General features: G+C 29.4%; 2 protein-coding genes across 3 annotated transcripts in view; one reads left to right on the top strand and one right to left on the bottom strand.

Moving 5' to 3' along the window:
• LOC126733928 (chondroitin sulfate N-acetylgalactosaminyltransferase 2) overlaps positions 1-27,492 on the bottom strand; it is a 259,068-nt gene that overhangs the window by 18,416 nt on the left and 213,160 nt on the right. For both annotated transcript variants that reach the window (XM_050437413.1, XM_050437414.1), the window contains one exon: positions 25,081-25,266. In XM_050437413.1, the coding sequence (XP_050293370.1) occupies positions 25,081-25,266 (186 nt within the window). The remainder of the gene's footprint in view (positions 1-25,080; positions 25,267-27,492) is intronic.
• LOC126733934 (uncharacterized) overlaps positions 25,634-27,492 on the top strand; it is a 5,127-nt gene continuing 3,268 nt past the window's right edge. Inside the window, exon 1 of the mRNA XM_050437421.1 lies at positions 25,634-25,772. Within this exon, the coding sequence (XP_050293378.1) occupies positions 25,722-25,772 (51 nt within the window). The 5' untranslated portion in view covers positions 25,634-25,721. The remainder of the gene's footprint in view (positions 25,773-27,492) is intronic.

Raw genomic sequence — 27,492 nt, 5'->3', positions numbered from 1 at the left:
AAGAATAATAACCTGGCCAATATAAGTATTTTTCTTAATACAAATGTATTTTTTGTTCTTTTTTTAGCAGTAAAAAAAATATGCCAGAGGGAGGAAATTTCAGATGGAGGCGAGTGGATACCAAAGCTACCAAAGCTCTATAAAAAAATGTGTGCAGATATTTTCACGATTTTTAACACCTTAATTGTATTTATTTCAACATATTTCAAATTAAATTAAGCATTCCATTGCTGTTTTTCAAGGAGAGAATTTTGAATATACAAGGTATCCAAATAGGGTATCAGCACTTAATTTGTGCATTTAATCTCAGATGTGGTAACCCCGCCACTTACGGTGGGAGTCAAAATGTAAACGGGTTCAAGCCGTTCAAGGAATTTCAGCACAAAATATTAACCCAGGGGAAGGTTAATATTTTCTCCGTAGGTTAATATTTTGTGAATTTCAGTTGCAATGGAGCCGTTTACCGGAAAGCAACGCGCTTTTTGTGTACGTGCATTTTACCAAAACAATAATTCAATCGTGACAGCACGCCGTCTATATCGCGCTCATTACCAATTACATGATATTCAATTATCATCTAGCCCTGATGTTATTAGAAAATGGATCAGAATGTTTGAAGCTACTAGATCCACAGTAAAAATTCATAATCCAGGCCGCCCACAAATCGTAACAAGTGCAGAAAACATCGAACGAGTACGTCAATCAGTCAGAGAAAATCCAACCTTATCTGTACGGAAGCGAAGTCAGACGACTACTCTCAAAAGATCATCTTTACATAACATTTTGAGCAAAGACTTGCATCTGCATGCATATAAGATACAGTTAGTGCAGGAATTAAAACCGAGGGATTACAATACACGGTTAGAATTTGTCAAAGAAATGATGGAACGATTCGTCGATTTCAATAACATTTTATTCAGTGATGAGGCTAATTTTCATGTAAATGGCCACGTAAATAAGCAAAATTGCAGGTACTGGTCTGACGTTAATCCTCGCAGAAAACACGAACGTCTACTGCATAGCCCCAAAGTGGTCATATGGGCTGCTATGTCTGCTGATGACATAATTGGACGGTATTTTTTTGAAGAGCAAAATAGACTGGCACTTACCATTAATACCGAGCGGTATTGTGCAATGTTACAAGATTCTCTTGCACTACCTTTCCGACAGTTTCAAAGTTTTAACTTAGAAACCTGGTTTCAGCAGGATGGTGCGACATGCCATACGTCAAATCGGGCAATTGAAGCTTTAAATTAATTAATTAATAAAGCGGAAATTATTCCTCAATAAAGTAATTTCAAGAAGAGGCAATATTAACTGGCCTCCTAGGAGCTCGGACCTGTCGCCACTTGATTATTTCTTATGGGGTTACCTCAAAAGTAAGGTCTACGAGAATAATCTAGCTGATACAAATCAATTAATGCAAAATATCCAGAAGCAAATTAAATTAATATCAAGGGAAATGTGTGAACGGGTTATCAATAATTTTCGTTCTCGATTTGAAGAGTGCATACAGCGCAACGGACACCATTTAGACAACATTGTTTTTGGTTCATAAATTTCCATTGACTGTACATTAATTTGCCATAAATAAATGATCATAGAAATATGGTGTATTTGGTTTATACAAACATCACATTGCTGATACCCTTTTTGGACACCTTGTATTTTTTAAATACTCCTATTAAAAATTGTTTAACAAGCTCAGGCAATTTATTCCAAAGTTGAGAGGCTACAAAAATAAAAGATTTTTGAAAATGTGTGTTTCAATTTATGCTCTAAATAAATTTATAAATCTAGTGTTATATATATGAAGATGTTTTTTAAAATTATTTACTAAATATAGAGGCTCTCCTCCAGTTTTTAAAATGTTATAAATAAAGGTGTACATATAGCATTTTCTACCATTTTTCATATTCAAAATAAAATTGTCATTTAAATAGGGAGTAATATGATTCCTAAATGGTATTTTGAATGCAAAATGCATATACAGCAGTTTTGGAGTCTTTGTATATAGTAAGCGATTGTTTCAGTTAAGGAATCAAAATACAAAACATTACAGTAATCGAGCAAAGAGAGGACTAGTGGGTTACATAAATAATATTTAATATTAGATGGTAAATAGCTTTTTAGACCATATAGTTTTTTAGGCGTATATATGCAATTTTAAGTTTATTTTTGATATGACTTTGAAATGTAATACCACTGTCAAAATACACGCCCAGATTTTTGACCTCACTGGTAACTGAACATTTCGAATCTGTGCATGAAAATTGGAAGAAACCTCAAAAGCACTTTTGCCATAACCCAGTATTATTGTATAAGATTTGGTAGCATTTAATTTTAAGTTATGATCCTGTGAAAAGTTATCAATACTTTTTAAATCCTGATTAAACTGAAATTGAGCTATAGGAAGATTTTGGCGTGAAAACGAATGATATAGTTGGGAATCATCCGCATATTGCTGTAATGTTAAGTGTTTTACACAAGATATCATGTCAACATATAAAGATCAAAGAGCAATAGGCCCAAAATGGAACCTTGCGGGACACCCGTAGATACAATGTGGTAACTTAATTTTTCAGTGCAAAATTCCTTATTAAGAACTACGCAATCAGCTCTGCCAGCTAAATAAGACTTAAAAAAATTTACTGCCTCATCAGAAAATCCAAAATAATGAAGTTTTGCTAATAGCATTTCGTGACTTATAGTATCGAATGCTCTACTAAAATGTAACAACCCAAGGCACGTTAGTTCTTTTTTTTTCTTCATTTTTTCTGATTTCATTAAGAAGGTTAACCAAACTGGTAGAAGTACTAAAGTTCTTTCTAAAACCTGCCTGGCATTCAGGAATTAAAGAATGTGATTTAATATATGCCTAAATTTGTTGGTGAATACATTTTTCCAAGATTTTGGATACTAACGGCAGTATACCTATAGGCCTAAGGTCTTTGAATTCATTCGGATTACTGATCTTTGCTAAGGGTTTTATAATTGTCTTTTTCCAGATTGAAGGATAAAAATTTTGTAAAATGCAACTGTTCATAATATTAAGTAAGGACCTTAAACAAAAAGGCATACAGAGCTGTAAATCTTTTAAAAGAAAAAGCGTTTTCACCAATTGCATTAGAGTGATTGGTTTTTACAATTTTAAGTTAAGTTGACTGATCCATTACAGTGAATTTTAATTCAGTTTTGATCTTATCATGTTTATGTTACTTATAATGTATTTTCTCATTAGATGTTGTATTACTCAAATTTGTAAAATAGTTATTAATAGCCGTTGAATCAGAAAACGTATCAGGAAGATCCCGAGATTTGAATTATTTGCGTCCCTCCAGCATTCTTTGCCGTGTTTTTGAGACATTAAATTAATATACTGGTTGGTTTTTAAAAATTGCAATTAAATCCAAAAAAAAGTGCCTATGAAGGTAGATCCAAAACGTTTTCGAGTTGGAACTATTGTTGTAAGAAAAGTCACTTTTTGACGATTTTTTTTGCCTAAATTTGTCCCTTATAAATGCCATATCTTAGAAGCTATAATAGATACAATAATGCAGAGGGTTGTTGGGTGGGGTCAGAAATAAAACAGAAACCTGTTTACCTAAATGTCGACGTTTCGACTTATATTAAATCATCCTCAGGACACTGAAATGGATTCAATTTTAAATGACTTCAATCATTTCAAGTACATAAAAACCACTATTAAAATAAATGTTCTTTACGTGTACAAAAATTAAAACAACAAAAAACAAAAACCACGACACAGTTAAAATTACATTCAGTTACAATCCGTTAAAAAAAATTTTTTATAAAAAAAAAAAGCAAAAATAACAAAAAACGACAAAAAAAAATAAATAAATTTATTATTTATACAATATTGAATCCATTTCAGTGTCCTGAGGATGACTTAATATAAGTCGAAACGTCGACCTTTAGGTAAACAGGTTTTTGTTTTATTTCTGACCCCACCCAACAACCCTCTGCAATATTGAAGATATTGGGTCACAAACACGAAACTGAATATAATAGATACGTCTGTACTGAGAACCTCATTACATCCTATGGTACTTTCTACCATAAAATTCTAATGCACCGTTATCCACTTTATCTTTACGATAAAATAACATTCCGAACGGACAAAAATCATTTAAATTTGACGAGAAACTAGCTTCTCAGGTTAATTCGTTCGGTCCAAGTCTTCCAATGTTAGCTAGTGAGACTTTTCGTAAAAGAATGACATCAATTCTAATGAGCCAGCAGTGAAATTTAGATATTTTTACATTATTTTGATTTAAAGGATATTATTATAGAATAGTTAATTAGGGTGCATTTATATTTATGCATTTATTTTATTTTGCTCTTTGTGTGTGTGCCTGGCATATTTTGTTTGAAAATTATTTTTAGTAATAGATTGTATTCTTTTAGATTAAGTAGGTTTAATACATGCATGTTAGTACATAGTTTGAATTGTCTTTTAATAAAATATTTCCTTTTTTTTTGTGTCACAATGTTTAAGACCTGAATCTGCATTCCACAAATCTGAATTTGTAGACCACTTGTTTCCATATATAGTTTTTTTTTATTTATTTATTTTATTTATAATTATTTTATGTATTGTATATTTGCAAATAAAAACACATTTATTATTATTATTATATATTATCCAGAAATTATGAAGGAAGAATTCATTTCGTTTGAAATTCTTCTCAGACACAAATAAAATTCATTAATTCAACAATAAAATTAGGAAAATTTAATATATTACTAATATGATATTTTATTCAACATCCGCCTTTTTTCTCCATATTTTCCCACTAAAATACTCATTTCGCTCCTTTAGATACACATAATGGACCATTGTCATCCCCTTTGCCAAAGAAACGATAAAAGATGACATTGTATACTCGAGATATGATTGATCGATGGTAGTGTATGGCCCTTCAGATGAGCAATATGTCGACATGATTTTTTTTATTTTAAGCACGTATTATTGGGTTTGTCTGAAAAGGGGTGTCAAAATAGGAAATTACGTGTCACGCCCATAAATCGAACTTTTTTTTTATTTTTATATAGCAGCTTTTTAAAATGTATATAATACCAATTTCCTTAAAGAATTAAAAAAACTTCACTAATTATACTTGACATTTTATCTTTATTTATGGCCCTCGAGGGTAAAAATTATGGAGTGGCACTTAAAAGAGAAATTGGAGAGTGTCCTTGGAAATGACCTTAGGGAGGGTCTGCGGGATTAACTTGGGTAAGCGAAGTGGAAATAATAATGTATCGAGTAACATTATGGGTATTTTACAAGCAGTGGTATTTTCGCCAGTTCTCTCAATATATAACAAGCATGTTCATACAGTGAAACAAACAAACTTAATAAAAATCAGTAACGTTTTAAGTCCGTACACCTGAAAACGTCCCGTCACAACTCGTTAGCTTCGGGATTGAATGATTCCGGGGAAGTTTTATCCAATTTAACGGCGACATTTTAATGCTGGCTCATCCCCCCCGTGGGGCTAAACCCTTTTAATCGGCCTTTCAATCGCAAGAATTTTTGCAAAAATAGAATTAGCCGGGAGCACGATCGGAATTAAAGAGATCCGCTTCGGATCTCTTTATTTTTAGCTTAAAAAAATGGCCATTTTAGGAAAAAAAATTATTTGGTTTATATGTAGAAATTTTGTCATTGTCTTTGGTGAATTTAAAAATGTTACGCAATTTTAAAAGGAGCAATATGGAGAAAATTTGAAATATTTCCATATTCGTTTCTTCTAAAAGGATTCCTAGTTACTTTCAATAAATACAGAAAATAAGCGGTCAAAATAGGCAAACATGTTCAAGGTCCTGTAATTGGGTAACTTCCAAGTTAATTTTTACATGTTTTTTTCAATCACCGGGGTTTTCCTTTACTGTCAGGTAGTTAAAGCTATTAATATCTTAATAAAAAAGTTTTGGTTTCTGAGATGCTCAGATGAGAGAGTAAAATGTGCAAGGGAGACTCGAATATTTACGGTTTTACTTTTAGAAGTCTACTTTATCTATAGATTATCATCGAGTTAATAAGAAGTACACTATTTCGATACCTATCAAAGATTTCATTTAATTGCTATTTTTATTTTGATTCCCTAATTTGTTTCGACTTTTTTTTAGTCATATTTTCCTATAGCTATCTCTAACGATTTTCAAGAAAATTATAGTTTTGCCTGTTTTTTGTTAAAAACCAGGAGATAACTAATTTCTTATTTCTTAGTCATTTAAGTTCCTAAAAAGCTCACATTTTAAACATCGCATTTAAAAGATCATTTTAATTAACTTCCTATAGTCAAATTTAAGATACCTTTAATTTAATATAGCATATTCCTTTAACTGAGTAACCGCTTCTTAAAAATAAATACTTGTAAATTACTTAGTTAACTATGAAAATGTCAAAAAAAGAACCTTGTAGAGATAGCTCTATACCACATATTTATATAATTTCTGGAGTTTCTCAAGGATCAATTCTATGATCTCTTTAATTCCTGTTATATACTTTAGATCTTCCTTTCGTGGCAAAGAGCTCTAAGGAGTAATACGCTGACAATACTCAGTTAATTCATTATTTCTTTCCAGATGATGTAGAACAGGCTTCTAAAAATATAAATAGTGATATAAACTTAATATTATAATACTCGGAATAACTCAACCTTAATATTAATGACAATAAAACTGCCAATAAAAATTGTCAACATATATTTAATTTTATAATACCCTCCATGCTTTTAGTGAGAGCGTCAAGATTTTTGGTTCAATGACTGATTCTTCTATAAGATTCCAAGCACTTATTAGTGCTACATTATTTAAGTTTAATCTTTTACATTTTGACTCTATAAACATCAAAGACAAAAACCAAAATATCTGTAGAGAAATTAATTCCAAGAAATGCGATTTATGATCCAGATATAAAACATAAAGCTCTGACATTGCCATACCATAACACAGCTCTTTTCTCACATAGTTATACTTGCAATGCCTTCACAATTTATAACTGACTTGGACCTATTTTTTTTTAATTTCAATGTTTGGCTTTAAAAATAATTATAAAACTGTGTTTTTGGAGGCACAATAATAATAATAATAATAATAATAATATATATAATATTATTATAATGCTTTATTGTCAAAAAATCTGACAATTTCCTGACAAAGCCTAAGTAAAAATAAGAGAATACAATACATACAAAAATACACATTGAAAGAAAACTAATATTCAAAAGTTTATACAATTAGTTTTTTCTTCTGCGGATTTACAAATATATTTGATTAGTTATTTTTTATTTTTTTTCAATTTGTTGTTTGGTTAATTTTTATATTACTGCTTGTTTGTCAAAACATTTGTAATTATTATTTATGTGAGGAGATAAAAATTGGTTTAGCTTATCTTTGTCTTTTTTATGAAAATGTAATATATTGTGCATTTGGTACCAAATAAAGACATTGATTTTTACATACTACTAAGTGCCTCAAAGGAGTTAATTAATTTTATAAAATAATTATAAATTAGTTCAACTACCTGGGAAAAACAAAATTATTCCTAAAGTCTGGAAAAATAAAAAATTGACTCTAACTGGTTGGAAGATTAAGTTAATTAGGTCAGAACTGCCTGTAAAAAAATTAATATTTATTTAATTAATCAATTAAAAATATTATCCAAGTACCTTGGAGGAATTAATTAGTTTTCAAAAATAATTATAAATTTATTTAACTGCCGAGACTAAAAATCAAAATTATTCTAAAAAAAATAGAAGAATCATTTATTTAATTGAACAGCAAGAAGAATAAAAAAAAAATTTTTAACTGCATGGAAAAATTTTAAAAATAACCCAAAAAAATTGATTAATAATTTAATAGATAACAAAAACAAATAATAAATTATAAAAACAAAATATACGTTAATTAACAAAATATAAAAATGCGATTAGATCAGAGAGATTAGAAATTAATTCAATTGCCGGCATAATAGGTAAATGTATTCCGAAAGCCTGGAAGAATGAAATTGACTCCGATTGCCTAAAAAGTTTATTTAAATAAAAAATTTATTAATTAATCAAGAGACAATAGTCACAAATAGTAGTGAACTTCTCTAGTCTACCAGTTTGTTTCCATTTTATATATTTTATTATATTTTATCAGTTTTTTTAATTTCAATTCCTCCTACGTAATCTGTTAATGTTATTTACGTTTTTGTCCCTGTTATACAGGGTGTACCAAAAAAGAGTGTCAAGCGAGCGCACAGAGATAGAGAAACCCTAAGGGAATCCGAATCACCCCCATGTATATGATCCGATTTTTTTTAGTTTAGGAGTTATTAAATTTTTGTTGATTTTTTAGTATTATTCGACTTTTATGCTTATTTCTGCTATATTTATAGTAAATAGGTAAGGCGAATACCTGATTTTTATTTTATTATTTAGATAAAAGTTGACTCTGACAAGAACAAAGATAATTTGGTCCAGAAATTAAAATATTGCTTACAAAAATAAATAAATTGTGACATAAAAAACAAAAGTAAAAAAAGTTCAACAAAGTTAAAGGCGTTTTAAAAATTACAGCATTTTTTTTTCAAAACATAATTATTTAAGAAACCTTATTGGTCTATCAGCTTTTCACTATTCATTGGATTGAAAAAATTCATTGGGCTACCCTTATCGCATCTTATCTAAATAACAGTTAAAAGGAAAACAAAAAAAGATTTACTAATAAATGAAATAAAGCAAAAAGTGTTTTAATAAATTTATCTTTAATTATTACATAAAGTTTTCAAAATGACGACCTTGTTGTTCAATACAAATACGGCATCGGCGAAAAAATTATCTTTTAACTGTCTAAATGCTAATCTGTTATTTTTTACGGTTTGTTTTGCTTCATTAATTTTTATTCTTAGTTCTTTTAAGTTTCTTGACTCTTGAGCGTACATGACCTCCTTGTAGTAACCCCAAAAAAAAATCAATTGGGTTTAAGTCCGGTGACCTGGGGGGCTACTGAATTGGTCCACCTCGACCGATCCACTTGTGTCTAAATCGCCTATTCAGATATTCTCGAAGATTTATCGCATAATGGCAAGGAGCCCCATCGTTCTGAAAAAACATGTCTCTCCTTGTCTCCAAATCAACATCTTCTAACAGCTCATGGAGATTTTCTGTTAAAAAATTTAAATAGATAAGAATTAAAATTTTTGTAGCAATATTTTAATGTCTGGATCAAATTATCTTTGTTCTTGTCAGAGTCAACTTTTATCTAAATAATAAAATAAAAATCAGGCATTCGCCTTACCTATTTACTATGAATATAGCAGAAATAAGCATAAAAGTCGAAAAATACTAAAAAATCACAAAAAATGTAATAACTCCTAAACTAAAAAAAATCGGATTATATACATGGGGGTGATTCGGATTCCCCTAGGGTTGCTCTGTCCCTGGGCGCTCGCTTGACACTCTTTTTTGGGACACCCTGTATATGTTTTCTTAATTTGACAAAAAAGAACTACGACTTCGGTAAGTGTTTTTAAAAGTTTTCCTTTCCTCTCCCCCTCTGTTCTTGAAGCTCTATGATATGCATACTGACATATTTTATGTTATCTTATGTTTTTTATAATTTTTTAACACGTATTAAAAATATTCAACACCATTTCTTTCTATCTATTTTGGAGCCCTGAAGATGATTTCGATTCGAAACGTTGGCGAGAAACAAATAGTTTTTTTTTTAACAATTGACCAATACACCCACAAAATACCATTTTCAATAATAAAAAATATCCAAATACCTCAGAGAAAATAATTAATTTTATTAAATTAAGTATAAATTCAACTACCTAGAAAAAAATCAAAATTATTTCATTAGCATAGATATATAATTTATTTAAATAAATAGCAAGAAAAATTTAAAAAAAAGCCTCAACTGTCTATAAAAATGTTAAATATAAACCAACAAAATTATTTATTTAACAGATATTAAAGCAAATAGTTAATCAGTAACTAATCAAAATAAAACAAAATATTCATTTATTAACACAGTATAAAATGATGATTAGGTGAATGAGTTAAGAAATGAATTTAAGAAAACAGGGAAATTGAATTAAAAATAAATAAGTGCTTAAATAATTAATTATAAAAACAAAGTATAGAAAGACAATTAGATGAGAGAAATTGGAAATTATTGGGAATCTATTGGGGAAAAAAGATCATTATTTATTCCAAACACGAAGAAAAATAAAGAATTTACTCCAATTGTTCTTTTTTAATTTATTAAAAAAATTAAGAAGAAAATCAATAGTTAAATTAAAACAAAAATGCACCATATTTTATCTCTTTGCTGGATAACTTGAAAAAGAAAGAAGCGGACAGTTAAATAGAAAGAAAATTTTAAAGTATAGCCCAACTGCTTGGAAAATAAAAAAATAACAAAATTAATTAATTATTTAATTAATCGACAGACAATAGAAAAGATTATGCAAGTAGTGCTCCAGAGGAATTAATTAATTTTATAAACTGCTGAATGATAATTAATGTGACTTGGAAAACAAAATATTAAAAATGTCTGGTCAAAATAGAACTATATAACTTAACCTAACAGTATTGGCTAAATTAAGAACGAAAGAAAAGGAGAATCATCTGAGCAGCATGTAAAATTACCAAGCAAGGAAATGAGAACAAAAATTGTCTCAGCTGCCAGGAAGATAATAAAAAAAGAACTATTAAGTAATTAATTATAAAAACAAATTATACATTAATAAACAAAGTATAAAAGACAATTACAATAAAACATTGATGCTGAATGTTAATAAAACGGTATCATCAACTAAACACAAAATTCTACCCAATTTGTGGCAGTCCAGAAGATTATTCACATATATTAAAGATATTATTGGTCTGCAACCAGTCCCTTGAGGAACGTCAATGGAAATCTCCTTTTAAAGACGCTTAGTTAAAAATACATTTACTAAATTATTGTATATATTTCTCACTCCAACGTAATCCAACTCCGTTAGTGATTCACCATATCAAATGCCTCAAGTCTAAAAAATTATCTATTCTATTCTATTAATTACGGAAACTTAATTTACTTTTTTATTCTTATAATTTTTGCGATTGGAGTCGTTTATGATTTTCTTTAGATCACTTATCACAAAATTGGCTTACAAAAATGCCAGATCTTGAAAACTAGAAAAGATACGAACTTCTGGATAGTCTCGTTAGATCCAGAATGATGAAAATATTTATGAACCATTGGAATTATGAAGAAATAATAATTGTTTTCATTTTAGGTATGTCCAGGCATTTTTTTAGAACTTAAACAAACTAAATTAGCTGCAAGATTTTATCCAATAAATCACGAAAATAGCGAGTTATGGTAGGGTCTGAAAAGATCTGCAGGAACTACGGCAATCTAAAAAAGTCAAAAATTTAAATTTTTTTATTTTTTTTTGTATATTTTGGAAACTAGAAAGGATATAACCTTGTGACCTAATTCGCTTTATAAAAAAAATGTGAAATGATTATTGGACAACACCATTTTCTAGTTTTTTACTTTTAGTTAGGCGCTTATTCAAATTTTATATTTTGCATTTCATTGACAAGATTTTTTCTAAAATTTCCAAAATGTCAGTTTTTTTATTAATTTGGTTTTTTCAAGTTCAACCCAATCTTTAAAATTAGCACTAATATTGTTAAAAGAAAGAATAGAAACGAGTGTTGTAATAAATCGTTAGGGCAAAATATTATCATAAATTAATGTAAATTAAAAAAAAATGCCTGGCCCCTCCACCATTTATAAGTAATTCAAGTCTTTGGTTTATTTCAGCGTAAGGGACTTAAAAGACCATTTTAAAAGATTTACAGACAAGAAAGCTATAGGGTTTTAAAAATTCTCATGCCTGGCCCCTTCACCAATTTTAAAATATAAACTTCTGTAACTCCTTAACCATTTAAGCGATTTTTTAATTTTTTTATCGTTCTATTATATGCATGTTTAAGAGAGCCCTTATGCGTTAAAGCGTCAGTAATTTCTAACCCGCTTGCCTAAAATTTTTATTAAGATTTGTTTATTAATTTGGCTTTCTCTAGTTCAACACAATTTAAAAAAATATATTTTCCACCATATATTCTGCCTTTAAAATACATTAATTTCTCAATCCCTTGGCATAATTCTCGTTCACCTAATTTCTGAACTTGTTTAGCATAAAATCACATATATCTTTTCGTTAAGAACTAGAAACTACTAATTCAACCATTTTGCTAACATAAACTCCAAAAACACTGAAAACAACACGATTCTCGTCATTTTCCATAAACTTTTTACTATATAATCCCCAAAACTGCGAAACTGCTTAAATTCAAATCTAATTTGCGAGTCCATAACCACACGTAAATGCACTGTAGAACTAAACCACAAAACAAAGTTATAAGCTCCATATAAACCGTACAAGACATAAGTGTTTCTTCGTCGGTGCTGTAAACTTTGCACTTTAAACCAGATTTCGCGATTTAGTATTAGAAAGATACCATAATTGTCATATAGAACGTGATTTATCAATATTATTTTTAATAAAATTTAGTGTCTTAAGGGTGAGAGTAGGTAAATGGCAGATAAAAGCTTTCTCCCTTAATAATTTGATGAGTCAAATGAAATTCCTCATATAAAATGAAAATCCTTAATAAGGAGAGTTCATTCATGCTAATGACACTCTTCCCCCTTAACATGTTAATGTATAACTTTATAAAGGGTATATTCGCGTCTTATCATTATCAGCTTGAAAGCTCGAAAGTTTCCGTTTAAGCATCAGCTGTAAACTGAGTATGACAAGTCTAGGCACCGAACTTTATTATACTTTTGAACTAAATGTTGGCGGGTACGTATTTTGACTTAGTTGGATGATATTTTGTTTAAAGAATCAGTGTTATCAGATGCGTTTTAAGAGTTATAGAGATTTGTATATTAAAATTGCCAAAACTAAATAACGTCCATGTTTTTAGAGATGCTTGAAAGGTTCTTTTTGGTGAGTACTACATAGCACTATAAGATAATGAATAAGTATTTAAAACCACATAAGGGATTTAAAAGTTTATTACTTTAACATTGATTTTGCTTAAATCGTTTAAAAGTTACAGAATTTTATATTCTAAAATTGTTGAACTGTGATTATTAAAACGTCATCATTTTACCCTCAGATTTAGTTTAATATTTATAATTTATACAGTTTTAATCATATTTCCAATTTATTCTCGTTTTTATGTTATATGTTTTTGACTTTACAGATTGTGTTTTTATATTGCTTTCTGCACTCTTAAATTATTGTAAATTATTCAGTAAGTTATTATTATTTAGTTATATAATAATTTTTGTGTAACACTGATGCTAAATCAATATCGCATTCTCAAAGCATTTTTTTCTTAACTATTAGTTATCCTTTTATTTTTTTTTAATAATTTCGATTTATAAAGTTAATTTGTTCTTCTAAGATACTTTGATGATATTTTTTTATTGTCCGTTGAACAATTAATTATTTAATTTTGTGGTTATTTTTTTTCAGGCAGTTGTTACCTAATTACCTTAACCTTATAAGCAGTTGATTAATTCTTTATTCTTCCAGGGTTTTGGAATAAATTAATTTCTTTTTTCCAGCAATTAAATTATTTTATGAAATTAATTAATTCCTCAGCGGCACTTGGATAATATTTTCTATTGTGTGTTGATTATTTAATTAATTACTGATTTTTTAAATAATTTTTTAATTTTTTCTAGGCAGTAGAGGTAATATTTTCAATTTTCCTAGAATAAAAGAAACATCTGGAAGTTTTTGAATTTTTCTTAAGAAAAATCCGGATTTTTCAGATCTTATTTCGAAGCATTCCAGGGAGGCCACAGAACTAATAAATACAAAAAATTATGTATGTGTAAAATTCAAAGAGTATTTTGAAAGTCACAGCTTTTTGAAGATTTTCAATGAAATTTTGCTTCTTTGAAGGTCTAATTTTAACCTTTAGAAATTCATAACTCAGAACCTACAAGACAAACAATTTTTTTAAGGCCACCAATTGATTCAGAAAGTCTTAATCTTAATAAAAATATTAAAAGAAACATCCAGAAGCTATTTAAAAAAAATCCAAAATTAATGGTGAAGGCACTAGGCAAACAAGTTTTGGAAAAAAGTCCAAGATTTCATTCCTGAAAATGCGAAAAAGATTTAGTAAATGAAAAGATTACATTATTATCATTATCACATCTTCACTAACTGAGAAATCCCTTAATTCAAATACGACATTTTTAACGTATGTTAAGAATCATTCAGTGCTATTTCTTATTTATAATTTAAAAAAAAAGCCCACTTAGATATTTCTAAAAACATGGAAGTTATTGGCTTTCCAAAAATCTGTTTGTCTAGCTCCTTCGGCAATTTTAATACATAAACTGCGATTTTTATCGGTATCAAAGCAGTTACTAATTTTTAAATTATGAGGTTTTCAAAACCTGTTCGTCTACCTCTTTCGCCAATTTCTTTCCGCTCCATGTAAAATAACAATTGCATATTTTCTTGCTTAAAGTTAAATATTTTCTGGCTTTAACTTTGCAGCCTGCGTTCCTGAACATTTAAGTTCCAATCTAACTATAACAAATAATACCAGTATTAAGGAAGTTGATTAAAACATTAACCTACAAGAAATCATCCCCCTAAATCCCTATGGTTTTTCCGATGGACAAGGGTAGAGAGGTTCAACCCTTTTTCCCCCATCCTGTCCAGATATCCAGTTTGACGAAGGTCCCGTAAAACTGGATGGATATCTTAGCACTAATTCCAGAACAATTACTACTACTATCCCAATTAAATATTTCAATCTAACGTCGAAAAAGCTACAAAAATATTTAACCCCTATGTAAATCTGCCGGGAACAGTCAGGAAAATCTATTCATATATCCAGTGGAAATTACAACTGATTCCAGGATGTTGTCGTGTTAGGAAATTGGGTGCATCTGCCGCCGGATATTACGATCGTAGATATTATATGAACAATGTCGGACGATCTGATAAACTGGAGCACTCGATAATAGAAATTCTGGATACGAGTGCTGTAATAAAGTGTTTGGGTAAAATTTTATCATAAAATTATTAGTTATAAAAAATTGCCTGCTTGCTCTACCATTTTTAATTAATTTTTGGGTTTGCTATAGTTTGAGGGACTTAAAAAACTGAGCTGGTAGCAATAGATACCATTTTAGAAGGTTTACAGAGAAAGGAGCTATTGAGTTTTAAATATTCTGCTACCTGGCTCCTTCACCAGTTTTCAAATATAAGCTTCTCTAACTTCTTAACCGTTTAATTGATTTTTGAAATTTCTTTGTCATTCTACAGGGAAATGTATGCATTTTCAGAAAAAATTTAGGGAACATCTTAAACACCTTTTTTTATATGTCAAAGCGTTAATAACTAATAAGCCCTTATGCAATTTTTATATAAAAGATATAAAATCTTTTATGGCCATTTTGGGTCTAATATTGCCAAGAAGAACAGTTTTAATACTTTCAAAAATATTAAGAACGGAAGTTAATAAGATTTTAAAATTTGTTTGTCTGGCTCCTTCGCCAATTGTTTATTAAAAAATTCTGTAACTCACAAACCACTTTAGACATATTTTTTGGCGTCTTTTAAAATAAGTGATATGCTTATAGATTATTATATATCCAAAACTTCTTTGCCTAACACCTTCATGAATTTTAAATGATGAACTTCTGTTACTTCACTGTACTTTGCTAAACCACATAAGCCATTTTAAAAATCTCATAAAAAACAAGTTAGAAGCTATTAGAAATTTATTAATCAAACATGTTAAAGCTTGTTACATTTAAACCGCTCATATGATTTATAATTTATATGTGGTGCCTTATGGTGTTATGGTATGTACTAATGCTACGATACTATGTAAAAAAAAATTAATTTTTTCGATCCAGCTCCTTTGCTAGTAACATATAAAGCAAATCAAACGCTCTTTAGTAAATTAAATATAAAAATCGTTTGCCTGATTCCTTCACCAATTTTAAAATATAATCCTTTATAACTCCTAAAGAAATAAATATAAAATAATAATTATATAAGTTTTTCTTTTACGTTTAGGTCTCAATAGCCCTTAAATTGGTTTAGTAGTTTTCGACTTATTTTCGGCATGTTTTAGTTGCATCTTTTACTTATTATTGTGAAAAGGAACAATTTGAATATCGCTAGAAATTCAAAAACGATAATTTCAAACTTCTCTTTCAAGGCCTTGTGTTGTTATGGCTTAAGGGACTTGAAAAACGAAATTGGTGATAAACGAACCCGCTTTAAAATGCTTACAAATAAGGGAGTTAATAAGATTAAAAGAAACAATTACCTGGTTCCTTCACCATCTTTCAAATTTCAATGTCTGTAACTTCCTAACCGTTTAAGAGATTTTTGAGATATTTTTGTCGTTCTAAAGTGCAATTTATAACTTTTTAAAAGAAGAAATAAAAAACAAAAATAACAATAAAACAACATCCTAAGCAATTTTTCTTGAACGTTAAAGCGTCAATAACTCCTAAACTGCTTGTGCGATTTTTATTCTGTATCTTCTAGGGTCATTTGTATTTATCATTTCCAAAAAAAAAATCATTGTAACACTTCTAAAAATACAGAAGTTATAAGGGTTTTATAATCAGCTTGTCTGGTTCCTTCGCCAATTTTTTAATAAAATCTTCTCTGTAGCTTCCGCATGGCTTAAAGAATAAAAAAAAAATGTTTAGCGTTATAGAAGGTAAGCGATATATTGGCAGATTATTACGTATATATAAATTTTTGTAACTCCTAAACGATTTAAGCAATTTTGAAAATTAAAAAAAAAGTCTCTTTAAAAAAGTCATGTAACTATCTAATTCGAAATAATAAAATCTTCTCTTAGTGTTAAGGTTAGAATAACTTTTAAACTGCTAATATAGTTTTTAATTCTCATCTGACATCTTATAGTGCTATACTGTACCTATCCTTGCCAAAAAGAACTTTTCGAATATTTCTTGAAACACGGACGTTAATATAATAAAGGAATTCAAATTATATCGTCATCTAAAATTATGACTTTAAAAAAAATTCCACCATATATAAGTAATTTAAGCCTTTGATTTGTTACAGTTTAAGGCATTTGAAGAACTGAGCTGGTAGCAAAAGAAACCGTGTTAAAATGTAGATAGGTAAAAGAGTTATCGTGTTTTAAAAATTCTCTTACCTCGCTCCTTCACCAGTTCTGACATATAAGCTTCTGTAACTTCTTAATCATTTAAGCGATTTCTCCAATTTCTTTGTCATCCTAAAGAGCAACTTATGCATTTTTAGGAACAAATATTTTTTTCTAATGCGTTAAAGCGTCAATACCTCCTTAGCTTATGCAATTGTCACTCTGTATCTTTTCGAATTATTTTAATATATAATTGCCAAAAAGAACTATTTTATTATTATAAGCACTTGAGTTTTTAAAATTTGTTTGTCTGGCTCCTTCGCCAATTTTCAATAAAGTCTTCTGTTACTTCCATATCGATCAAATAGTTTTAAAAAATTTTTTGCCTTGAAACTTGTTAAAAAAAAACTTGTTTGCCTGGTGCCTTCATCAGTTTTAAAATATAAACGTCTAAACCATTTATGCGATTTTAATAACTTTTTGATCCCCTAAAAAACAGGTTGTGAACATTAGTCCCGAATATTAAAATTTGTTTTTAAAGCTAACGCTTAAATACCTTTTAAACCCCTTATATGGTTTTAAATTATTCTGGCATCCTATAGTACTTTACTGTACTTATCATCACCAAAAAGAACTTTTTGAATATCTCTAAAAAAATAGACATTATTTAATTTAAAAAATTAATTTGACTGTGTTTAAATGAGCAATTATAGTTTTTTTAATATTGATTTGAAATTTTACCATTCATTCTTTTACATTTAAATCTCAATAACCCTTAAATTGTTTATGTAATTTTAAGCATATTTTTGTACTATTTGATACTTATCATTATCAAGAAGAATCATTTGAATATCTCTAAAAATACAGAAGTAAAAAAGATTTCAATTTTTTTTATCTGACTCAGTGACCATTTTTAAAATATAAACCTCTGAAACTCCTAAACCGCTTAAGCGATTTTAAAAATCTTTTCAACAACATTTCAAGCAAGTTTCTTTATTATAAATATCGAACAACCATTTGCCTGGTTCTTTCATCAATTTTAAAAAATCTCCCAAACCGTTTAAATGATTTAAGTCATTTCTTCGACATGATATAAAGCAAGATATATACTATTAGAGGATCCACAATTCGTTTACTCTGCACCAGTTTTAAAATATATAGAGACAATTATAAGGCGTACCGTCACGTCATAAAAAGACGCCGCCCTATATGATTGATATTGTCAATATTGGCTTAATACGATCCATAAATCGGGCTATTTCTACCGATATTTTTCAACTATTATTATAGGCTTTAAAAATTCTCTTACCTGTCTCCTTCACCAGTTTTGAAATATAAGCTTATGTAGCTTCTCGACTGTTTAAGTGATTTTCAAAATTCCTTTGTCGTTCTAAAGGACAATTTATCTAATTAAAAAAAAGTAGAATAACATCTTAAACATTTTTTTATACCTTCAAGCGTCAATAACTCCTAAGCTCCTTATGCAATTTTTTATTGTGTATCTTTTAGGGTAATTTCGTGTTTTATATTGCCAAAATAAACCATTTGAATATTTTTAAAAACTGGTAGTTAGTAAGGTTTTAACATGTAGTAAGGTTTTAACATGTATTTAGTGTAGGGAGCCACAAGGCACCACCCAGCGGTGGAGTTTTAGTGGGTATAGGACGAGACAGACTCGACACTGAGTCCCACACTACTGGGGGCGGCGCCGCGTAACCAGTATTCATAAAGAATTTCTCCACCGACCCAAAAAAAAAAAAAAAAAAAAAAAGTTTTAACATTCGTTTGTCTAGTTCCTTCGCCAATTTTTAAATAAAACTTTCTGTAGCTCCCAAGTCGCCTAAACAGTTTTTAAAATTTCTGTAGCGTCATACAAAAAAAGCAATAGATTTGCTGATGATTATATTTCCAAAACATATTTGCCTAGTGCCTTCACCAATTTTAAAATATAATATATAAATAATTTTAAAATATATAGGTAATTAGAATAATTTAAAATAATTTTAATAATCAATTTAAATTTTAATTTTCTAAATTCAGTTAGAAGCAAAAGAAATCGTTTTAAAATGTTTACAGACAAGGAAGCTATAGGGTTTTAAAAATTCTCTGATCTGGCTCCTTCACCACTATTGAAATTTATTTGTAGTTCTAAAGGGTAAATTGTACATTTCTGGAAAAACACTATTATAATATCTTAAGCCTCTTTTCTTATATATTAAAGCGTCAATGACCTTTAGAACCTAACGTAATTTTTATTTTCTATCTTCTAGGATCATTTTGTGTCAATGATTGCCAAAAAAAATTATTTGATTCACAGACTTTTAAAAATACAGACGTTATAAGGGTTTTAAAATAAGTTTGTCTGGGTCCTTCGCCAATTTTAAAAACAAACCTTTTGTACCTCCTAAACCGCTTTAACAATTTTAAAAATTTATTTGGAATCATACAAAACAAGCGAAGTATTTACTTAATATTATATTTCCAAAACATATTTGCCTAATGCCTTCACCAATTTTAAAATATAATATATTAATAATTTTAAAATATATAGGTAATAAAAATAATTTTAATAATCAATTTAAATTTTAATTTTCTAATTGAAATTTTAATAATTTAAACAATAAACGTTTTTACTTTTATTACAATTTGAGGAACTTGAAAAACTTAGTAGCAAAAGAAATCGCTTTAAAATGCTTACAGACAAGGAAGCTATAGGGTTTTAAAAATTCTCTGATCTGGCTCCTTCACCACTATTGAAATTTATTTGTGGCTCTAAAGGGTAAATTGTACATTTCTGGAAAAAAATTATTATAATATATTAAGCATCTTTTCTTATACGTTAGAGCGTCAATAACTTTTAAACCATAACGCAATTTTTATTCTGTGTCTTCTAGGATCATTTTGCGTCTATCATAGCCAAAAAAATCATTTTAACACTTTTAAAAATACGGACGTTATAAGGGTTTTAAAATAAGTTTGTCTGGGTCCTTCGCCAATTTTTAAATAAAACTTTTTGTACCTCCTAAACCGCTTTACCAATTTTAAAAATGTCTTTGAAACCATACAAAGCAAGCGATATATTTACATAATATTATATTTCCAAAACTTTAAAAGATTTTAAAAATTTCTTTTATATTCTAAAAAACGGGTTATAAGCTATTAACAAAATATTAATCCGAAAAATTAAAAATTGCTCTTACATGTTAAAGCCTGATTAATCCGCTGACATGGTTTTTAATTATTATCTGACACGTTATAGAGCTATATTGTTTTTATCTTTACCAAAAACAACTTTTTAAAAACATGGACGTGACTATGTTTCGAAAAGTGGTTTGTCTGGCTCCTTCGCCAATTTTAGTATATAAACATTTAGGACTCCTAAGACCCTAAAGCAATTTTAAGATTATTTTAGTGTTTTATTAAGCATTTTTTTCAATATTGATAAGGAATTTTACTACTCTTTCTTTTACGTTAAGGTCTCAATACCCCCTAAATTGCTGAAGTAATTATTAAGTTATTTTCAGCCAGTTTTAGTACCACTTGGTCCCTATCCTGTGACTGTGATGACTCCTCCAGTAGTGCGACTATCCCAAAAATCTGATTCGAAAAATGGACGGTACCTGTTGGCTAGACTGAGAGACCCCACCATCTTAAAAATTCTTAGGCTCTACTTGGCATACCTCTATGACCAGCCTTCCATCGTCTGTCTCGAAGGCCACACCAAGACCTGTGTCAAGCTAATGCTAGCTTCAAAGGGCCTACCTACTAACATAGACTCCCTCCGACGCTTGTATATCCGTTTCCACGACGTCTATGGAATTGGTGCAGCCGAAGTGGAACAAAACCTCTCCACTTTTGGATCCTAATTTTCTTCAGAAAAAATTTTAAGGCTTCAAAAAATACGAGAAAGTCAATCTAATTATTTTTCCAGTGGTTCCTCATCTAGGAACAAAAATTTTTAAATAACGTGACGCGACCCGAGGCTCAAGCACTCTCTGATAAATCGGATGATAGCAGGCTTAGCGTATTTCTTCTTAACAGTCAGTCCTTAAGACACAAAACTAATGAATTATTTCTTTTATTAGAAGAGCTAAATTTTCCAGAAATAGTTGCTATAACCGAACACTGGCTAAACAATGATGAACCTGTTTTTGTTCAAAATTGCACTACAATTGCAAGATTTAATAGAACTAATTTATCTCATGGGGGCACTATGATTTTGATTATGTCTATAAACAACGATTTTTCACCGGTAACTAAGTTTGATAACTTTTTATCAAAAAAAGTATTTGAATTTTCTATAGTTTACCATAATACATACGACCTCTATATTATTTGTGTATATAGAACACCTGACGCTGACTTACAGACTTTCCTTCAAAAACTACTAAGCTCGCTAGAATCCTTGCCCTTAAAAGGTAAATTAATTTTGTGTGGCGACCTTAATATTAATTTTTCCAGTGTGTGTGCTGCTCAAGAATCTCTTCACTCTATTTTCGTCTCAATGGGTATAGTAATGTATATTAAGTTTCCTACCAAAATAACTAGAAATAGTTCTAGTACCATCGATTATGTCGTGTCATCTTTTGCTCCTGAATTCGTAGATTGTACGGTTTTTAATTCCGGATTTTCTGATCATGAAGCTGCATTAACTAAATTTTCCATAAATTCTAAAGGCAAAAACACGTTACGTAAATTAGGCCATGTTTTTGGCAAAAATTATTTCTTACAATTCAATAACTTATGCCAAACGGCTGATTGGGATTTTCTTTCTGACGATATAGATAGTGAATTTTCTAGTTTTATAAAATCTTTATCAAGTATTGCAGATAAGTCGTTTCCTCTTAGACCTATCAAAAACATCATAAGCGATGGACCACTAAAGGCTTACGTGTTTCTGCAAAACACATGCGCTCATTATCACACCTGAAAAAGTTTACAGACAGCGTATTTTTTCATAACTATGTCAAGCTTTATAGAAAAATGTGCCATAAAACTATAAAAGCTGCAAAAGATATTTATTATAATAAAAGGATGATCGAATAAAGTAATGTTGCCAAAGAAACATGGTCTATTGTAAATGAATTAAGAAATAAGACTTCTTCATCTAGCACTATCCCTACTTCACCTGAGGACCTTAATCACTACTTTGTTAATGTAGCTAAAAATCTAATGGCTACCATACCACCTTCTCACGATCCTCGTTCATATCTCCTAAATGAAAATTTACACAGCTTCTTTTTTACCCCCATTGTATCAACAGAGCTTCAAACTATAATAAATGAAATAAAAAACAAATCATCATCTGGTACAGATAGGCTCACTCTCAAAATGTTTTCCAATCTGCCAAATTGCACCTTAATCCATCTAACAAACTTAACTAACAAGTTATTCTAAAATGGAGTCTTTCCTACCTGCCTTAAGACTGCAATAATTATTTCTTTGCATAAGGGAGGAGATAACCAACAAGCTTCAAACTACCGCCCAATCGCACTCCTTTCCACTTTATCAAAGATCATTGAACGATTGGTTAAAAAGAGGCTCTTATCGTTTCTGTTTAAATATAAAATTCTTACTCCTCACCAATTTTGATTCTTGAGTAACAAGTGCACAAATTATGCTATGTTTTCTCTCTTTAACAGTGTTTACACCAGTATAAATAATAATCATTCAACAGCAACAATTTTTTGTGATTTCTCCAAGGCTTTTGAGTGTGTAAACCATAACATCTTAAATGGCAAACTGAATCACTATGGGTTCAGAGGAACGCCCCTTGAGTGGTTTAAATCGTATCTCAGTTACAGGAATCAGCTTGTAAAGGTTGATAGGACGAAGTCTTCTTGCAAACCAATAGAATGTGGGGTACCTCAAAGTTCAGTCCTGGGCCCTATTTTTTTTCTGATCTTTATAAATGACATGGCCAATCTTAACATCAGTGGCAAAATCTGTTTTTTTGCTGACGATACTAGCTTTACATGGAGCAATCCGGATGCCAGGGCACTACATGCTACTATTTCTAATGACTTAATTACCATTAAATCGTGGTGCGATTCTAATCTTCTGTGCCTAAATGTCTCAAAAACTAAAGTCTTATCATATAAAACTACTATTCAACCCTTGTACTTAACAACACCAGTTTGGACATCGTTTAATCTTTAAAGTTCTTGGGACTTAATGTTGACTATTCCCTAAAATGGGACTTTTTGTCTTTTTTAATGGACTTTTTTAAAATTGAATTTTTTATATAAGGCATATTAATGCCTTATATAAAAAATTAAGTTCAGCATGTTTTGCCTTAGTTTCCAGGGAATTAAGTTTTCAAACATCAAGAATAGTTTATTATGCCCTTTTTGAGCCACATCTACGTTACGCCCTTCCATTCTGGGGCACATGCGGTGTGACTCAATTTGAGGGCATCTTTAAACTTCAAAAGAGAGCAGTTCGGTATCTGCTTGGACTTAATAGCAGAGATCACTGTCAAGAAATCTTTAAAAAATATAAGATACTTACTCTTCCTTCTTTATTCATATTGGAATCTATTTGCTTAGTACGCAAACATAAGTCAGAAATGCCAAATAGGCCGTCTCAGAATTATTCACTTCGCAACGCAGTGCATGATCTTTATCTGCAAACCCCTCGGTCCGAGTTAGTAAAAAGCTTTATTATATACAGAGCCAAAAAGATGCATAATCATTTGCCTTTGGAAATTAAATCAATTACTTCTTTTCCTCGATTTCATAATGCTTTGAAGGCGTACTTTCTGAAAAAAGGCTTGTACGCAGTGGAGGATTTTTTTCTAGGATAACTTTTTGGGTATCACACACACACTGGCTCTTTTTATATCTTAAAATAGAAAATATATTCGTTTTTTATTTTTTTTAGTAAATAAATTGCACTTTCATTCTGTATTTAATTAATTTACTGTTATTGACTATTGTGTTTATTTTTATTGACATTTTATACATCATGATGTATACCAGTTTTGTTTTTGTACAGTTTTGCATGTATTTATTTTGTTTGTATATTTATTTTTTATTTTTTTATTTTGTGTGTTTTGTTTTGTTTTGTTCTTATATATTTTTTTTATTAGTTTTGACTACAAAATTTTGTAATTTTTTGACAATAAAGCATGTGACTGATTGATTGATTGATATCATTATCAAAAAAAAAACCACTTGAATATCTAAAGACACAAAAGAAAAAAGGGTTTGAACATTTTTTCATCCGGTTCCGTCGCCAATTTTAAAATATAAACCTCTGTAACTCCTAAACCACTTAAGCAATTTAAAACATTTTTTCAGCAACGTATAAAGCAAATTAAACGTTCTCGAGTCATTAAATATCCAACAACCGTTCTGCCTGGTTCCTTCACCAACTTTAAAATATAAACCTCTATGACTCCTAAACCATTTAAGGGATTTAAATAAATTCTTCGACATGATATTAAGCAAAATATATATTTTCAGAGGATCTACATTTGGTTCATTCTGCGCCAGTTTTAAAATATATAGAGGCAATTATAGGACGTCCCGATGACACGTCATAAAAAGACGCCGCCCCCTGTATGATTGATATTATCAATATTGGCTTAATACGATCCATAAATCAGGGTATTTTTACCGATATTTTCCGGTTATTAGTTGTCAATTTTTTTGTTATAACATAAAATCCGTCACATACCGTAATGCGGGCAAACATAACAATGTACACTCCTCCTCTAATAAATTGATTTGTTAACGTGCTTGACAGGATGATAAATTAAAAATGGCGGGCGTAAATATAAAGAGGAGGCCAAAATATTTTGTTTTATATTTTTAATCATCACAGCTTTGATGAGGGAGTTTTTTAATTAAAAACTTACCATTTGTATACTGGAGCAGTTGTAGCTTTAGAGCTTTAATTTCCGCGGTAAGTCGTTCCACTTCTAGCTTATTTTCTTCCTCTCTCTGTTGTAGGAGTTGCTGAAGGGAAGCGCTGACATCGGAAGCTGAAGAATCTTGTTGGGGAAACTTTGAGGATAGTTCTTTGCTTGATAGGAAAGAGATTCCTAAAAAAAAATCTTTTTTTAGAATATATTAAAGTCCATTAAAATAAAATAAAAAGTTTTCAAACTGTCAAAGATCTTAAACTAGTTCTTGGACACTTAAAAAGTTACCCCATGATGTTAAGCATCTTTTCTCCCCAAACTCGTTTTGAAAATAGAAAAATTTCAATGTGAAGGAAACTTTTGCTCGCGTTATAGTTAAGGAGTATGCTAAATTTTTCAATTTCAGCTAAATTTTAACATTTGTATGATAAATAATAATTGAAGAGAAAGTTTTAACAATAGGTACTTTAGACAAGTTTGATTGCTTGTGTTATCACTTAAGATAGTAAAATTTATCGTAAAAATTGGTCTATTATAGATAATTGTTCAGAATTTTTCTATTTAAGTGGCAACAAAATCAGTTTTGACTATTATAGTGCGTAGTAGTTGATAAATTGATCATTTAAAAATTCACCATGAAGTTAAACATTATTGTCTTGGTTTTGGGGCTTGCATACTCAGTACAGGTAGGAATTCTTAATTGTTTTCCCTTAATAATTAAAAGATATTTTTTTAATTCAAAAAACAAATACTTTGATTAAAATAATGACTTTTTGTAGGTAATTGAATAAATGATGTAAGAAAGACATATTTTATAAAAGTTGAATAATAAGCATCTTATAGTCGTTTATTGTACTTATAATTACAAAAAAAAATTACGATGATTTCACAATTGCTTTTTCTGGATGCTTCGCCAATTTATATATATAATAACCTGTTTAACTCCTAAACCACTTGAGGAATTTTAAAAATTATTTTCGCGTTTTAAAAAGCAATTTATGTATTTTCAGAAAAATATTGAATAGAACTTTCACAAGATTTTCTTATACGTTGCAGTCGTAATAACGTTAGAGACCTTATATAATTTTTACCTTTCACTCAGCATTTTTTAGTACCATTTGATACTTACCATTAGTAAAAAAAACAGTTAAGTGTTTCCAAAAACACAGAAGTAAGAAGTATTTCGAAATTTATTTATCCGGCTCCTTCGCCAATTTTAATGTATAATTCTCTACTCCTAAACCATAAGATCAACATTCAGTTGAAATTTTAGATGTTTTTTTCATACGTTGCAGTCTCAATGATCCCTAGAAACCTCATGATGTTTTTAGCTTATATTCAAGATGTTTTAGTACCAATTGGTACTCACCTTTAGCGAAAAAAAACTCTTAAAAATACAGAAATACGTTTATCTGGCTCCTTCGCCAATTTTAATATATAAACCTCTTAAACCGCTAAAGTACTTAAACGATTTTAAAAATTAATTTTTTCTTTTGAAAAGCAATTTATTCTTATAAAAATATTAAACTGGAATTTTGTAGGGTTTTTTATCTGTTGCAGCCTTCATAACCCTTAGAGACCTTATATAATTTTTAGCTTTTATTTAGCATGTTTTAGTAGCAACTGGTCCTCATCATTAGCAAAAAAACACTCTGAATATCTCTAAAAATATAGAAATTAGGAGCACTTAAAAATTATTCATCTGGCTCCTTCGCCAATTTTAATTTACTTTTATTTCTCTAATCTAATTTATTTTTGTGTTTTAAGGTGCAATTTATATATTTTTAGAAACTTTAACAAGTTTTCCTTATACATTGCAGCCTCAATAACCCTTAGAAACCTCATGTAATTTTTAACTTTTACTAAGCTTGTTTTAGTACGATTTGGTACTCATTATTAGCGAAAAAAATCTTTAAAATATCTCTTAAAATACGGATCTTAGAGCCATTAAAAAAATTATTGATCTGGCTCCTTCGCCAATTTTAATCTTTGAACTCATATAACTCACTTGAGCGATTTGAAGAATTATTTTCGCATTTTAAAGAGCAATTTATGTATTTTCAGAAAAAGGCTGGACTGAAATTTGAAAAGTTTTTCTTATAGGTTAAAGCCTTAATAGCTCTTAAAAATCTCATGTAATTTTCAATTTTTATTAAGCACGATTTAGTAGCAACTGGTACTCATCATTAGCAAAAAAACTTTGAAATTAAAAGCATTTCAAAATATATTTATCTGGCTCCTTCGCCAATTTTAATATTTAAACCTTTATAACTCCTAAACCACTTAATTGATTTGAGAAATAATTTTTGTATTTTAAAAAGCAGTGTATGTATTTTTTTAAATACATTGATGAAACTTCACAAGGTTTTCTAGTACGTTGCAGTCTTAATAGCCCTTAGTAATATT

This window comes from Anthonomus grandis, chromosome 3 (genome assembly GCF_022605725.1).
Source record: "Anthonomus grandis grandis chromosome 3, icAntGran1.3, whole genome shotgun sequence".
Taxonomy (NCBI): domain Eukaryota; kingdom Metazoa; phylum Arthropoda; class Insecta; order Coleoptera; family Curculionidae; genus Anthonomus; species Anthonomus grandis.
This window is presented reverse-complemented; position numbering and strand designations above follow the sequence as displayed.